Raw genomic sequence first — 16,117 nt, forward strand, 5'->3', positions numbered from 1 at the left:
ATTTCTGTGCCAGACTCCCTGCTTCGCACCTCAAGGTGACCAGGCCATGCCTCTGCTCCCGACAAGCTCATCATCCAGTCAGGATTCGGCCCCTCAAACCACAGGGCCAGGAGCTCCAGTGGCCACCTATATCACTGTCCCAAAAGCACCCCTGGCAGCTGGGGAGCAAGGCGGTGTGGTGCACGTTCTGGAAGGAGGAGGAAGCCTGGGGTCATGCAGGAAAGCCCTAGGACTGTTTGAAAGTGGGCAGGTCATTTCGCACATAGTAAATAGCTCAGTGTGGCTATGGTAATGCTGGGGGCAGAGGGACATGGGCAGGGCAGGGCACGGGGCTGCTCAATACCAAGGCTTCTCGCCCCTCGAGAGGGACGCTATTCTAGTAAGAAGCACAGGCAGTATTTATGGCTGACGAATGGATGTTGGCTAGACTGTAGCCAAGTAAAACTTGTCTCCTTCTCTTTCTCTCAAAAGCCCAGCTCTTACCCACAGCAAACCACTCTGTTGGATTTAATGGATGCCCTCCCCAGCTCAGGCCCTGCTGCCCAGCAAGCTGAGCCCTGGGGCCCGTCAGCCTCAGCCAACCAGACCAACCCCTGGGGTGGGCCCGCAGCCCCAGCCAGCACTTCGAATCCCTGGCCATGCGGTAACGATCCCCTTGTCTGTCTCTCCTGCATGCTTGTTGAATGGGTGAGGGCAGCAGGGCAGAGCTGCTTGCTCTCTCTCATCTGGCAGAGGTGGGAGTGGGTCTGGCCCCGGGTGGGGGCCCAGGCTGCTGCTCTCCCCCTGAGGAGTGTGGGCCGCACGCTCTTTCATTCTGCTTTGAATGGTTTCTGCTTTGGTGGAGGGAAAGCAGCCTTCCTCTCTGCTTCCCACGTGCATCAGAAATGGCTTGTCCCACCGTGGGGGCGCGCCAGCTCTCTCAGCCTCAGAATTGCACCCAGCACCCAGGTTGACAAACTGTAACACACAACGTGAAATGTGGAATCGAGTGGCTATGACGTACTTACATGACTGCGAATGACAAGGGGATACATTTGCTGTAACTGGTCTTATTTACTAGTTAATACCATAGTAAATCCGTTTACTAGGCTACATGAGCATTTTAAAGTTCTATTTAATGCCAAATGTAAGAAAATTTGTAAGAAGAGATTTGAAACCTGAGTGTAGCATGATTGGTTTAATGTGGGTGGAAATCTTGGGCACATGGGTTTCCGGATCGCTGGGCACACAGCTTGACCGGCAGGCGATAGCTTCCCACCCATCTGTACTCTGGGTGCCCTGGACCCTGCGGGCCATGGTGGTCTGTGGTTTTCTGCCTACGAATTTGAACTGTATGTTTTGTGGCAACTTGCCTATATCTGTTGGGATCTCTGTTTCCTCCACTAGAACCATCTTTTGTATTCAGCTGCGTTCCCCGGATGCTTGCTGGAGTGTACCAAATGCCAGGCTCTGTCCTGTCAGGCAGGGGCCCGGACACGATCAAGGTTCCGGTCAGGTGTGGGCTGGGTCTTGGTGGCAGTGGAGAGCATCCTGGGGCAGTGCTTAGCTCAGGAGGTGGGGCTTATCAGGAGTTGGGGGTGGGGGTGAGGCAGGCATGTTGGAGGAATCTTTAAGGGAGAGCAGGAGTAGCCAGGCCAGGAAGAGGCACGAGTGTTCCCAGCAGAAGGCTCGGCTGTGAGGGGCAGGAGGGCATGCAGTGGGGTAGCTGTATGGGGACCTTCCTGGTGTAAATTGGGCAGCAGGGGTTGAGATGGGGGTGGGAGAACGAGGGCTGGAAAGTGGGGATGGGTGGCTTCGTGGTTACTCGGGGCATGGTAGCTTTGCCAAGTGCTTGGCACCGGGTGTCCTTGGGTGATGTTGGCTTTAGGGACCAGGCAGACAGAGCCCCACCTTCCTTTGGCAGGAGCCCTCTGGGCCTCAGGGCAAACCCTAGGCCAAATGGCCCACAGTTCGTGCTCACTGATGGCCAGCACCAAGGCTGCCAGGAGCTTGGTTTGCGTGGGCCATGGCCGTGTGCGTGGGCAGTGAAGGCGGGTCTGCTGGAGGCGCCCACTTGGCACTGCCTGTGGGGACAGCAGTGGTGTTGGCCACCCTAAGGTATGGATAAGGACGTTCTTCAGGAAAGACTGTCAGTCCCTTTAAAACGGTAACTGATCATTGAACAAACGCGTGGTCTTCTCCTGAAGAGCCTGGGAGAGGAAGGCGACTGAATTATGCTGAGTCAGCGGCTGATTCCGGGGAGGGGCATGGGGCCCAGTGGTGGGACGGAGACAGCTTTCCCTTCTACCCTGTTTCTGCTGTTGGTGTGACCTGGTTGGAAGCGGTAGGATAAATATTTTGTAAATGACCAAGTTTGCCCAGCCCCTCCTTTGGCTGGTGGACAGAGCTATGCCCTGGAACTGAATGAGCCAGGGACGTGACCCTCGCGGGGAACTGGGGAGTCTGCAGTTGGGGTTCTCACACTGCAGGCAGCATCGACAGGCTGGCCAGAGGTGGGTGAGTTGGGGAAAGGCAGCTGGTGCCCAGAGGCAGAGGTTTGCTCTTCCAGTTCACTTTTAATCAAGATAGAATTCATAAAGTATAAGATGCACTATTTTAACCATTGAAAGTGGGCAGTTCCGTAGTTCTTAGCCACTCATCAGCATGGATTGCAGGGCGTTTCTGGCAGCCTGTCCTGTCCCTTTCAGCAGCCCCTCCCTGGTACCCCTCCCCGAGCCATCCCATTCTGGACATTTCATACGTGTAATGAAATCACACATGTGGCCCGTGACTGGCTTCTTTCCCTTCGAGTGTTTTTAAAGTTCACCCACATACTAGCATGTCTCCCTCCTGCATCGCTTTTTATGGCTGAATAATACTCCATTCTGTAGATAATACCGCATTTTGTTTAGTCCTTTAGCAGTTGGCGGGTACTTGGGTTACTTCCACTTTGGGGTTATTATGAATCTAATTTTTAAAAGAAACAATTGAAACCTGCATTTTTGAAATATATTAATATTTAAATGTTGACAATGTTTGGGGCTAATCAAAATATATCTGCAGGTACCTACAGGTGGTTCATGGACTGCCATCTGTCTTTTTCCACTTCCTGACCCCGGGCCCTCTCTTTGGTTCTGATACACTTGGCATTTTCCCAGGGACTTGGGAGAAAACGGGCCAGTAAAGGCGAGAGAGGCTCTTCGTGTTGTGGGATCACACCGCAAGTTAGAGGCAGGTCCCGCGCTCTGATCCTCGGTGCTCGAGTCGTCACAGGGTCCTAGACGGCTGCGAGGCCTTCTGTGGGGCAGGTCCTGGGAGAGCATCGCAGCCTCCAGCACTGGCAGTGCCTGGATGAACAGCTAGCTGGTCTGCTTCCCTTCTCTCTGGGCACTTGGGTTTTGATGTGGTCCGTTCATATTGTATATACAGTTGTATGTGTGTATATGTGTGTATATAATATATACATATAAAGGGGGAAGAGAGAGAGAGAGAGATTGGGATTGAGATTTCCATTTGTACCACATAATGAGCATTTCCAGGCATGTGAACACCCTACACAGCGTGGCTGGAGGGGACCGTGCCGGGCTAGACGCCATTGGACAGGGGGTGGCTTTGCACTCTTAGTACTCCGCTCCCATGGCGCTGCAGGAGAGGGTCAGTGCCAGCTACCGAGTTCCCCAGAGCATGGGAGCAGCCCCCTGGCCTTCATCTCCCAAGACACCGCCCCAGAGCGCAGGGTGTCAGGTTTACGGATTAGTCGCTAGTAAAGTCTGCTAGAGAAGCCTGTGTGTTTGCAGGGCCGCCCCACCGCCCTGAACATCCTCAGCAATTAGAAAGATTAGAGGGTCTCTTTTCAGACATTGTTAGTTGTACCCTCTGGATGAAAGAAACACTGTTTTGAAAGCCTCTGTGTGTAGCAAGCCCTGCCATTCCCATTTCTTCCCGAGTAGCGTGGGCAGCTTGGCCGTGGGAGGAAATTTGAAGGACTGAGAGGAGGAAACGAGCCCGCCAGGTCAGCGGGGCACTTCCCCCACCGCCCGGCACACAGCAGCCCGCCTGGCGCGAGGTGGGCGCACAGCCTGCGACTCAGGGCCCTGCCGGCTCCTGCCAGCGGCAGGTGGTGCTGCTGGTTTCTCGGTGACTCCCTCTGAGGGGAGAGGGCTTAGTTCTTTGTGCGACTTCCTCCCGGTGCACATGAATATTAATGTGCTAGACAGCGGCCGCGGGATCCCGTGAAAGGGCCTCAGAGAAGCCGCCGGACGCTGCTTGATCTTTCTGCCCTCGGGTCATCCCCTTTCCTTGCATTCATGGACTTTGCCCAGCAGTTATTTATCGGGTGTGTGGAGACCCGGACCTCCCGAGGACATGGAGGGCAGAGCACAGAGACGCCTGGCCGTGAATCCCTGTGCCTCCATGGGGAAGGCAGTGCCGTCAGCAAGCCCTCCCGGGGACTGTGCCCTGCTGCCCGCTCTCTCCAGCCTAGTGTTTTGGAGGGTGGGGGAAGCGTGGTCTGAGCCCAGCTTAGCTGAGGGCAGTGTGGTGCCGCAGTGCACGGCCTCCCGGCCTTCCGCAGGCACCTGGTGGAGCGGAGAGTCCGCGCCGGGTCCTGGACACTCCTAGGCTAAGCAGCTGGCTGACGTGGTGTCAGCAGGGTTTGAACTGAACTCGTCTTTCATTTCCCACCCAAAGCTCTGCGCTGTGACCAGGTCTGTCCTGTGCGTGGCTTCCCCTCAGGCCCAGCACGGGGCAGCATGTAAGATGCTTGTTTTTCAGGTTTCTGGCCATGCTGTTGTTGCAGCAGATTCTAAAGGGGAGCAGAGCCCATGGAAACTAACTGGAGGTGTCAGGAAAGGCTCTTGATTCCAGGGCGGGGCGCCCGGGGGCGGGGGGAAGGGGCGGGGCTTGCCTGAGAGCCAGGATGATGGCGCTCAGCAGAGGCCCATCTGGAGAATGTTACCCAGCTTCACGGGTCAGAGCGTTAGTATAGTTGCAGTGCTCTTCATAGTAACCATGGTGACCGGAGCTTAGCATCTGGGGGGAAACTGGTGTTTTTAGATCCTCGTGGCCCAAGAGTAGGCCCAGGAGGTGAAGCAGGCCTTTGCTTCTAGGGCAGCGGTTCTCAAACCGTGGGTCGCGACCCTTTGTGGGTCGAACGACCCTTTCACAGGGGTCGCCTAAGACCATCGGAAAACACATATATAATTACATATTTTTGTGATTAATCACTATGCTTTAATTATGTTCAATTTGTAACAATGAAATTGGGGGTCACCACAACATGAGGAGCTGTATTAAAGGGTCGCGGCATTAGGAAGGTAGAGAACCTAATGTCTTGCACAGGCAGCTGTGTGAGTCGCTGAGGGCTTGCCTGTCTCAGGTCAGGAGGGCACACCCGGCCCAGGGCTAGTGGGTGGCAAAGGAGAGCTCCCAGATTTGCCTGCTTGGGGGCAGCCTGGGTTCCCTAAATGCCTGGTGCTTACTTTGTATTGTATCCTGCTGTCTGCCTAGCAGATTCTTGTTTATTCTTGAAAGTATGCTCAGATGTCCAGCATGGGCAGACGTGGTCAGCCCTACCTCACCCCGTATGTGGCCACCAGTTGCCGTGACTCCTCTGTGTCTTCTCTCTCAGAGGGAAGGCCTGGGCCTGGCCTGGTGAATGCTCTCCAGGTGTTGTTCAGAAAGTGTGAGGAGACTCCACGGATTACCTGTCTGTGGGAGGCAAGGCTGGACCCCGTAGATGTCCCTCCGTTCCAGCCTGTATATCCAAGCTGGCCCATCAGACAGTGGGCCTCATGTCCGAGGAGGGTGTGACCCAAAGCATGAGCGCTCCAGGAGCTCAGTGGTTCTCCTGAATCCGGGCTCCCATTCCGGTCACCTGGGCAACTTCTAAAAATCCAAGTTCCCAGGCTCACCCCAGAACCTGGGTGGGGGGAGGTAGGAGGGGTGGGAGGGGAGGGGACAGCACTAGTATTTTACTAAAGTCCCCCAGGAGTCCCCGGGACAGCCCCAGTTGAAAAGCACTGGGCTGGTGCCCTGAGTTGCATGGCGAGTGAAGTCCCACTAAATCTATGGTATCTGAGTGCTTCCTGTGCAGACTGTCAGAGCTTAGGAGCAGCCCTTACCTCTATGTGTTCCCAGCACCTGAATCAGACATTTACCTGGAGCTCTGGTGGTGCCACTGACCTGTATTCACAGCTGCCTCTCTGGAGGGGATTAGATAGACTGCAGCCCTGAGGGTCTGTGGTGTCCTCCATTGGCTCCCATCAGTCCCCAGGGGTTACTGAGCTCTTCTGTGTGTCAGGCTCAGGGAAGCAGATGGGCAGAGCAGACCCAGCCCTGCCCTCGGGAACTCACGCTATAGCTGGGGAGACAGGCAGATTCTCACAGGAGCAAGGGCAGGGGGTGCATAGTCCTGTGAGGGGCTCTGGGCTGGGTTTAGACAGGAAAGTCAGCGTACCCTGTGACAGACAAGATGATGTGGAGGCTGCAGGTTGGAAACCATGCCTTCCCAGCAGGCCCCATGTGTGCACACACATACACGCACTCATACATGCACACATGCACGCACAATACACATGCATGTACACACACATACACAGATACATGCGCACAGACACACATACACGGAGTGTGCTGGGATGCAGTTTGGTCTGGGCGCTGTGTTGTAAGCAGTTCAGTGGAGCCCGATTCAGTGCTCAGATGATCACCAAGACTTGGGTGCTCTTTGCACCGCCCACCGTGGTCCCCTCCTCTCCCTCCAGCCTCGGAAGCTTGAGGTCCTGTTGTCTTAGATGCCCGCCTCCTGTTCCCAGGTCATAGCCCCGGGGATGGGGAGGGTGTCTCTGCGGCTCCTGTACTCTTCTAGGGTTTGGGGTGAGGGTTGGGGCTGGGGGGCTTTGCAGATGGACTGTAGTTGGTGAAAAGCCTCCCCTGCTGCCAGGGCAGGGTCAGGCACTCAGACGGGACAGGAGTGGGCCAGGCAGGGACGGTGCTGGAGGACTGGAGGTGCCTCCTGACAGAGAGAAGGAGGAAGGACCGCAGCTCTGTCTGCAGGGAGCGCAGGCCATGCAGCAGTGCCCTCTGACCCAGCTTGTTCGGTTCTTACTGCCCCAGGGGAGCCAGGGGAGGTGGAGCAGGAGGGTGTGCCGATGCCTCTGGCTCCGTCCAGGTCAGGTCTTCCTGTGGACTACATGCTGGGTCTTCCCCGTGTCATCGTGGGGTCTCTGAAGACACTTCCCAGCTCTGTGACTTGCAGTCAGCTGTCCCTGATACAGCTGCCACCATATCACTTCCTCCAGTCGAGATGGAGACCAAGGCCTGTGAGGCTGTGAATCCAGCCGGGACCAGGTCCCGTGTCCAGATAGGCCCTTTGTGCACCCAGTGGAGTGGCCTGGGGGAGCGGGGTCAGTCACAAATCTTGTTCTGCAGAGGGGCTGGGAGACCAGGAGGGGCTTCTGGAGGCGGCGGGTTTGGGGCAGCGGCAGGAGAAGCCCTAAGTTCACCCAGGAGTTGACAGGCCCAGAGTAAAGGACAGGCATGTGTGCCCAGGGGGTGGTGGGAATGAGGCTTGCAGGTGTATTTCCAGCTCACAAGCTGGGAAGTAGTGAGAGCACCACGCTCCTGCCCTCCCTCAGCTGCTCCTAGCGTGCTGGCCGCTCACCCTCCAAAGTGAAAGGATAGTAGCTAGTGCAGGCCTGATGGGCCCACGCCAAGGCCAGGCAGCAGCCAGAGGTTTGAAGTGACACCAGCACACAGAACAGTGTAGCCAAGAGCTCCGACCTACACAGAGGTGCCTGCGCCCTGCCCTAGGGCTGCTAGCGGGCGTGTGGGAATGGGCCCAGGAGCTGAGTTCCTAGAGCAGTGACGGCGAACCTTTTGAGCTCGGCATGTCAGCATTTTGAAAAACCCTAACTTAACTCTGGTGCCGTGTCACATACAGAAACTTTTTGATCTTTGCAACCATAGTAAAACAAAGACTTATATTTTGATATTTATTTTATATATTTAAATGCCATTTAACAAAGAAAAATCAGCCAAAAAAAATGAGTTTGCGTGTCGCCTCTGACACACGTGTCATAGGTTCGCCATCACTGCCCTAGAGGCGTAGGGGAGCATTCCCTGTGTTTCCCTAAGGCTGCCTGGTGGGGAGAGGAGACAGCTTTTGCCCCGCAGGGCAGGGGTTCGCAGACCAGAGGAAACTCGGGGGCAAACATGTAGTGATGGGGCTTCTAATAAGTGCTCTAAAGGAAGCCGGCGGGAGAACCAGGGAAGAAGGGAAAGGTGGAGGGACTCGGGGCCAGTCGTGGCAGCTGGTGAGTGTGCCCTTCGGTGTGTTTGGCGCCGTAGGGAGGTCAGTGGCTGGGGAAGCGTGGAGGCAGAATGAAGATATCTAACACATCTGTTTGGAGTTCCAGAAAAGTTAATACTTGAAAAGATCATGGCAAAGGCTTTTTAAGGTGCTCCCTGTCAGATCCGGGAAGCCTGTACAAAGGAGTGGCAGCCGGACGACTGCTGACCTCCCAGCGACGACGGCCCGAGGACAGTGGCTGAGCTCGCTGGGCGCTGAAGGCACGCTGTCGCCAGAACTCCGTTCCCGCAGCGTTGTCTTTCCTCCAAGAACGATGGTCAAGTAAAGGGGGCTTAGGTCTGGGGATGAAAATACGACTGTCACCCTCCAGGATGCTGTGCCCAGTGCAGTTTCCTTCACCGTGACGGCGAACAGTGGCCTTCCGCGGAGCAGAGCGAAGAGTGCCTGCTGCCAGCACGTGCAGTGCTGAGGGCTGTTTGTCCGGTGGCAGGACAGACAGGCGTGGACACAGGCCTTGCGGAGGGCAGGGGAACATCCACAATGGCACTTATGTGGAAGGACCTTTTTATTTTATTTCTTTATTTTTTAATCCTCACCAGAGGACATGCTGAGAGAGAGAGAAACATCGGCCGGTTGCCTCCTGCACACCCCCTACTGGGGATCAAGCCCCAAACCCGAACATGTGCCCTGACTGGGAATCTTACCAACTGAGCCACTCTGGCCAGATGTGGGAGAATAGTTTTAGAGAATATAAGAAAACATGAGCAGCATGATTCCTGAGCCTGTGGCCTTGAAGAATACACATTATTTTCAGTCACATCTTTGCCTAGCATATGAATACTCACAAAAATTGATCATGTGCTAGGCAAAGATGCTAGCTTCCACAAATTTCAGAAAATTGGGATCACATAGGATATATATATTTTCTGACCATAATACATTCAAGTTAAAAGTCAGTAACAAAAAGATAACTAGAAAAACTCCATACACTTGACATTTTAAAACACTTCTAAACTCTTGAATCAAAAAAGAAAATATGAAAATCAGAAATATTTAGAACCAAATGATGTAAATATTTTCATATCAGAATTTGTGGGACAACTGAAGCAAATAGTACAAGGGAAATTTACAGCTTAGGGTGTTTCCACTCGTCAAGAAGAAAGGCACAAGATGAATGAGGTGACATTAGGGTAGAATAGCGTTACACCCAGATCAGTAGGAGGAATGAAATAGGGTAAGAACAGAAGTGAATTAGCGCACAAACTAATAATACCCACGAAGATGGAAGTTAGTGATTGAAAAGAGTAGTAAAATGGACAAACCTTTGAGGATTTTCAAAAGCAGAGGAAAGGCACAGGCAGTATTGGGGAGGACACAACAGAAACCGCCAAGATTCAGAACAGAGTAGAGGCTGTGTGATCAACTCTGCCTTTGGTCTGAAAACTTAGACACGGTGGGTATTAGCCCTTTGTACACTGTAAGCGTGTCTGGACGCAAGCGGCGAAACTTCCCCACGCCACGCGCGTCTATCGCTGCAAACCTCACATATCAACACTGGTCGCCCAGTTCTAAAATCAGACTTATTAGTGACATCTCTGGGTTTGTAGAGAAAATTATGGTAACTTAAATTCGTAAATATTCCAGCGCATAAGGAAGAAATGGGGATGGTTTCCATTTTGGATGCGTGGCAGTTAATAAAGACAACTTCGCACAGCTGACTGAAGAAAACCTATAAAGAGGTATAATCCTGTGGTCATTAAAGAAATTGAATCAGTGCCCTGGCCGATGTTCTCAGTGGTTAGAGTGTCGACCCACGCACCAAAGGGTCATGGGTTCAATTCCTGGTCAAGGGCCTGTACTTGGGCAGCAGGTTCATTACCCGGCCCCTTCGAGGCGTGAGTGGGAGGCAACCAGTAGATGCTTCTCTCTCTAAAAATCAATGGCAAAAATACCCTTGGGTAAGGATTAACAAAAAAGAAATTAAATCAGTTACTTAAAAATTCCCCTCACCCCTCAAATCTACCCAAAGGTAGCAAGTTCTAACATCATTCAAGAAACAATTCCACTTTTATATGCAGTCCTTCAGAGGACAGGAAAATAGGGAGTATTCCTACCCATTTGATAAGGCTAACATAACCTTAACATCACACCACACAAAAGACATGTGAGAATAGACGGGCCAGTCCCACTGATGAATATAGATGCAAAAATGCTAAGCAAAGAAACAATAGCAAAACCAACATGAGAAAAATATAAAAATGACATAGCACATCATGAAAACTTACTTGGTTTTTAAGGACCAGGTCATTAGAAAATGTATTAATGTGTATGCACCATTTTAACAGACTCAAAGAGTAAAATCATGTGATCATCTTAACAGAGTCAAGAGCAGGTTGAAAAATTCATCAGCTAGCTCTGGCCATGTGGCTCAGAAGATTGAGTGTTGTCCTGTGCACCGAAAGGTCACTGGTTCGATTCCTGGTCCCTCCTCAGGGTGTGTATGGTAGGCAACCAATTGATGTTTCTGTGTCTCCCTCCCTCTCACTCTAAAATCAACATAAAAAATAAAAAGAAGTAAGAGTTATATTTTTAAAAAATTCATCAGCTATTCATTGCAAAAATTTAGCAAACTTGCCCGGAGTGATGGGGAACTTGCATAAAGGCTTCTAAAAGGAAAAAAAAAAAACTATTATTGCAATTGGTACCTCTTTTTATTATTATTGATTTTTAGAGAGAGAGGAGGTGGGAGAGAAACATTGATCAGTTGGCCTCCCAAACACGCCCTTACCAGGGATTGAACCTGCCACCCTTGGTGTAAGGCGATGCTCCAACAAACTGAGGCACCGGCCAGGGCCAGATGGTACTGTTTAATAGTGAAATGTTGAAAGTTGATCCTGTGAGAGCAAGATAAGGCCACTGTCTGCCTTCCAGCTTTATGTTGGGATTGGTGGTTCCAGCCAACACAGTGAGACAGGAAAACGAAAGAAAAAGTATCATCCTATCTAATAATAGACAAACATGGTAATTAACCGTAACTTCGCTACCCTTCCCATTGGCTAATCAGGGCTATATGCAGATTAACTGCCAACCAAGATGGCGGCCAGCAGCCAGGCAGCTGAAGCAAACAGGAGGCTTGCTTGTTCCAGTGATGGAGGAAGCCAAGGTTCCCCGCCTGCTGCCGGCCTCTGAGCTGCACTCTAAGAAACAATGTTGCAATTATAGAAGCTAAACAAGCTCCAGATACCTGCTTTCAGCCAGCTTCGGCCTCAGAGCTTAGAGCAGCAGTGATGGCAACAATGTTTCAACTGTAGAAGCTAAACAAACCCAGATACCTGCTTTCAGCCAGCCGCAGCCTCAGAGCTGGAGCCGGGCCTCAGAGCTGGAGCTGGCTCTCAGCTCCAGTGACAGCTATAGAAGGTAAATAAATAAATTTCTACAGATGAGTTTACTAGAATTTATTCCCAGAATAAAAACAAAATTTAAAAAAAAAAAAAAACAGAGAAAAAAAGGAGAGGCTGGGAGCTTCAGTTGCCCGCCAGCCTGAAAACGGCACTCAGCCCCTCACCCAGACTGGCCAGGCACCCCAGTGGGGACCCCACCCTGAAGGGGGTGTGACCAGCTGCAAACAGCCATCATCCCCTCATCCAGGCTGGCCAGGCACCCAAGCGGGACCCCCACCCTGATCCAGGACACCCTTCAGGGTAAACCAGCCGGCCCCCACCTGTGCACCAGGCCTCTATCCTATATAATAAAATAATATGCAAATTGACCCTAACAGCAGAACAACTGGGAATCACTGGTCACTATGACACACACTGACCACCAGGGGGCAGACACTCAATGCAGGAGCTGTCCCCTGGTGGTCAGTGCGCTCCCACAGGGGGAGCTCTGCTCAGCCACAAGCCAGGCTGATGGCTGCCAGTACAGCGGTGGTTGTGGGAGCCTCTCCTGCCTCAGCAGCGCTAAGGATGTCCGACTGCAGCTTAGGCCTGCTCCCCGCAGGCAAGTGGACATCCCCCGAGGGCTTCCGGGCTGCCAGAGGGATGTCTGATTGCCATCTTAGGCCCAATCCCCTGGGGAGCAGGCCTAAGCCAGCAGGTGGTCATCCCCTGAGGGGTCCCAGACTGCTAGAGGGCACAGGCCAGGCTGAGGGACCCCCTCTCCCCCCTGAGTGCACAAATTTTCGTGCACCATGCCTCTAGTATATAATAAAGAGCTAATATGCAAATTGACCATCACACCCTCGCACAAGATGGCTGCCCCATGTGGTCAAAAGATGGCTACCACAAGATGGCTGGCAGGGGAGGGCAGTTGTGGGTGATCAGGCAAGTGGGGGAGGGCAGTTAGGGATGATCAGGCCGGCAGGGAGGGCAATTGTGGGGGGGGGGGGACCAGGCCTAAAGGGAAGGGCAGTTAGGGGCGACTAGGCCTGCAGGGGAAGGCAGTTGAGGGATACAAGGCCTGCATGGGAGGGCTGTTGGGGGCGACCAGGCCGGCAGGGGAGGGCAGTTGGGGGTGATCAGGCCAGCAGGGGCCAGTGAGGCATCGATCAAGCAGGCTGGCAGGTGAGCGGTTTGGAGCTAGCGGTCCCGATTGCACAGGGATCAGGCCTAAACCGGCAGCCAGACATCCCCCGAGGGTTCCCAGATTGGAGAGGGTGCAGGCTGGGGTGAGGGACACACACCACACACACATACACACACACACACACACACACACACACACACAGTGCATGAATTTCATGCACTGGGCCTCTAGTAAGGATTAGAGAGACTAAACTGTTATCATTTGTAAGTCATGTGATCATGTACATGGAATATACAAAAATTTCTACAGATGAGTTTACTAGAATTAAGAGTTATTAGAGCCCTGGCTGGTTTGGCTCAGTGGATAGAGTGTCAGCCTATGGATGGAAGGGTCCCAGGTTCGATTCTGGTCAAGGGCACATGCCTGGGTTGCGGGCTCGATCCAATGTGCAGGGAGCAGCCAATCGATGATTCCCTCTCATCATTGATATTTCTTTCTCTCTTCCTCTCTGAAGTCAATGAAAATAAATTTTTTAAAAGTTATTAGAATTATAAAAATAACTAATTAGGATGAATTTCAATGTTAGAATTAAGAGTAGCAAGATTTTGGGATAAAAAAATCAGTATATAAAATTAAATTGTTTTCTGCATAACAAAAAATAAATAGAAAATGAAATTTTAAAAATATACCGGTCCATAGGAATAAATTTTACAAGAGTTGTATAAATCCCCCATGGAAATAAAGGATAAAAATTTTTAAAGATTACATTTTACTGAAAGATATTAAAGAAGACAAGTAAATGGGGAGATATTCTGTGATTTTGGTTTGGAAGACTTGCTATTAATAACAATTTTCCTCAAATTGATCTTAGATTCAATGCAATTCTGCTCAAAATTTCAACAAGGTTTTAATTTTTTTAACCTGGCAAGATGATTTAAAAATAAGTGTGAAAGAGTAAGGGGCCAGAAATGGCCAAGGTCCTCCTGGAGAACACGGCCAGAGCTGGGATTTGCTGTGCCACGTGTCAGGGTCCGTTATCACAGTAATATCTGCGAGGAGAACCCGTGTACAGCGATGGAGACAGAAATGGGTCAGTGGGACAGAACAGAGCCCAGGGATGAGCCCAGGAAGACTTACCTCGGACAGAGGAGGCGCTGTGCGAGTTCCCCTTTCACGTAGGAAAGCAGGAGCCACGGGCAGGACCAGTTCCCAGCACGTCGGACGTGAAATTGGAAGGGAACGGCCCACCTCTCCAGCGTTAGTGTAGGAGGACAGCTTTGAGGCCCCGGGGTGGGGGGCGATGTCTGAATGTCAGGAAAAGCACCAGCGAAAGTAGTGAGGTTCTCCTGCATTCAGGGGAAGAGCTGTCCGCTCATCTGCTCACTCACCTCAGGAGAGGGAAGGCGAGGGTATTTGCAGCACAAGGAAGAGACGTGGTGCTTAGGACGTGGGAAGCACTGTCGGGTCAGAGGAAAAGGCGGCCCAAGGAAGGTGATGGCTGCGCCGGCCGGTCTTTCTAGGAGAGGAGAGCAGTGGGAGTGGCAGCTGGCATTGCCCAGTGATGGGGACAGGCACACAGGCACCTGGGGTGGAACGTGGACAAAGCAGTGCAGTAGCCAGGCCAGACCAGCGCCCTCCACAGACTGCCCATTGTGGCCTTTTCTGGAGTGACAGACCCAGCAGTGAAAATGAACACACTCGGCCACACCTCACACAGATGACTCCCCAGTAAAACACGGAGAGAACACGGCCTGTCACAAGGACTGTCTTCTCGCTGATGGGGGTGAAAGTGCCACTGGGGGAGGCACTTTCTGGTCCCTGAAAAGCAGCAGTGGTTTTTAAACATTCCTGTGATGCTCCACTGGAGGAAAGGAGATGCATGTGTATGTGGTGTACATGTGTATCTTCATGTGCCAAAATGTGTGTATACATGTATCTACATGTACCTGAATGTGTGTATACATGTAGCTACATATACCTGCATGTGTGTACATATATGTACGCATATCTACATGTACCCAATGTGTGTACACGTACCTGAATATGAGTGTGCACGTGTACATGTGTATCCACATGTACCTGAATGTGTATGCACATGCACATCTGCATGCACCCAAATGTGTGTGCAGATGTATCTACATGTAGCCCAATGTGTGTGTACACACGCACACACACATATCTACACATGTTCAAAGGTGTCTACACATGTACTAGTACCTACATGCATTCCGTATGTACATGTATACATGCATGCATACATGTGTGCATACACGCATGTACCCAAATATATGTGTGCACGTGTCTACATGTACCTGAATCTGTGTATACAGGTACACGTGTACCCACAATGGAGACTCACGCAACAGGATTGGCCCTTACTTAGCTCAGGTGTTTTCTGTCCTGTCCTTCAAAAACCCAGGGCGGGGGCCACTCACGGGTTGTCACTCACAGTGGGACAGTGTCTCCTTGCCGAGGCTGGAGCCGTGCACAGGCGTCGCTACCCTCCTTGTGCTGCTCTCATGGGGCAGTCTCCCTCCTTCAAAGGCAGAGACCACTCGAAGCAGGTGGGACGGGCGCTACAGCCAGAGCCCGGGTCCGAGGCCTGTGCGCTCACAGGTATGTAAAGGTGGGGTGGTTCCAGAAAGTTCTGCGCACTTGACCGGCCCAGTTACTGCAGAAATAATAACCGACGTTCAAAGCCTTAGCCAGGAGGCCTCTGTGGTCCCTTCCCAGGGGCTGTGCTGGGCCGGGCCTTGCAGGGCGCTCCCAGCCCTGGCTTCGGCTCTGTCTGGCGTTGCTGGTGTGGGATAGCACCCTTTGGGCGTCTGCCTCTCCTGACCCGGGGCGCAGACCCTAGTGTGGCTCACATGGCCGTCTCACCCCAGCTGCCCAGGACTTTCTGAGGGCATCTCCGAGCCCTGCCCGCCTTCCCACAGGTGCCAAGCCAGCTTCCTCTGTGGACCCGTGGGGCGTTCCCCCCGGAGCCAGCACACACTCCAGCTCCACGAGCTCAGACTCCTGGGCGGCCCCGCAGCAGCCTGCCCATGGTGCCGAGAGGGCAGCGGACGCCTGGGCAGCAGCCTCTGCCGCCAAGCCTGCCGCCGCCTCTGGTGAGCCAGCCCTACTTCCTCCTGGGTCCCAGGAGCCCCCGTGGGCCCCGCCACTCTCCCCCTCTACCTCCTGGGCGTGGGGCCTCTCCGTTTGGCAGCCTCTGTCCCCGCCCCCAGCCACACCCACTGTGCGGGCTCAGGGGCCCCTGGTACCAAACCTCCTCCAGAGGGAGCCCGGCCCAGGCAGGCTGCC

At 52.8% G+C, this 16,117-nt stretch overlaps 1 protein-coding gene across 2 annotated transcripts in view; it reads left to right on the top strand.

Annotated features, from left to right (window-relative positions):
* EPN2 (epsin 2) overlaps positions 1-16,117 on the top strand; it is an 88,698-nt gene that overhangs the window by 66,000 nt on the left and 6,581 nt on the right. For both annotated transcript variants that reach the window (XM_081110782.1, XM_081110783.1), the window contains 2 exons: positions 472-643; positions 15,751-15,924. In XM_081110782.1, the coding sequence (XP_080966908.1) occupies positions 472-643; positions 15,751-15,924 (346 nt within the window). The remainder of the gene's footprint in view (positions 1-471; positions 644-15,750; positions 15,925-16,117) is intronic.

Source organism: Myotis nattereri (assembly GCF_964212035.1).
Source record: "Myotis nattereri genome assembly, chromosome: 16".
Taxonomy (NCBI): Eukaryota; Metazoa; Chordata; class Mammalia; order Chiroptera; family Vespertilionidae; genus Myotis; species Myotis nattereri.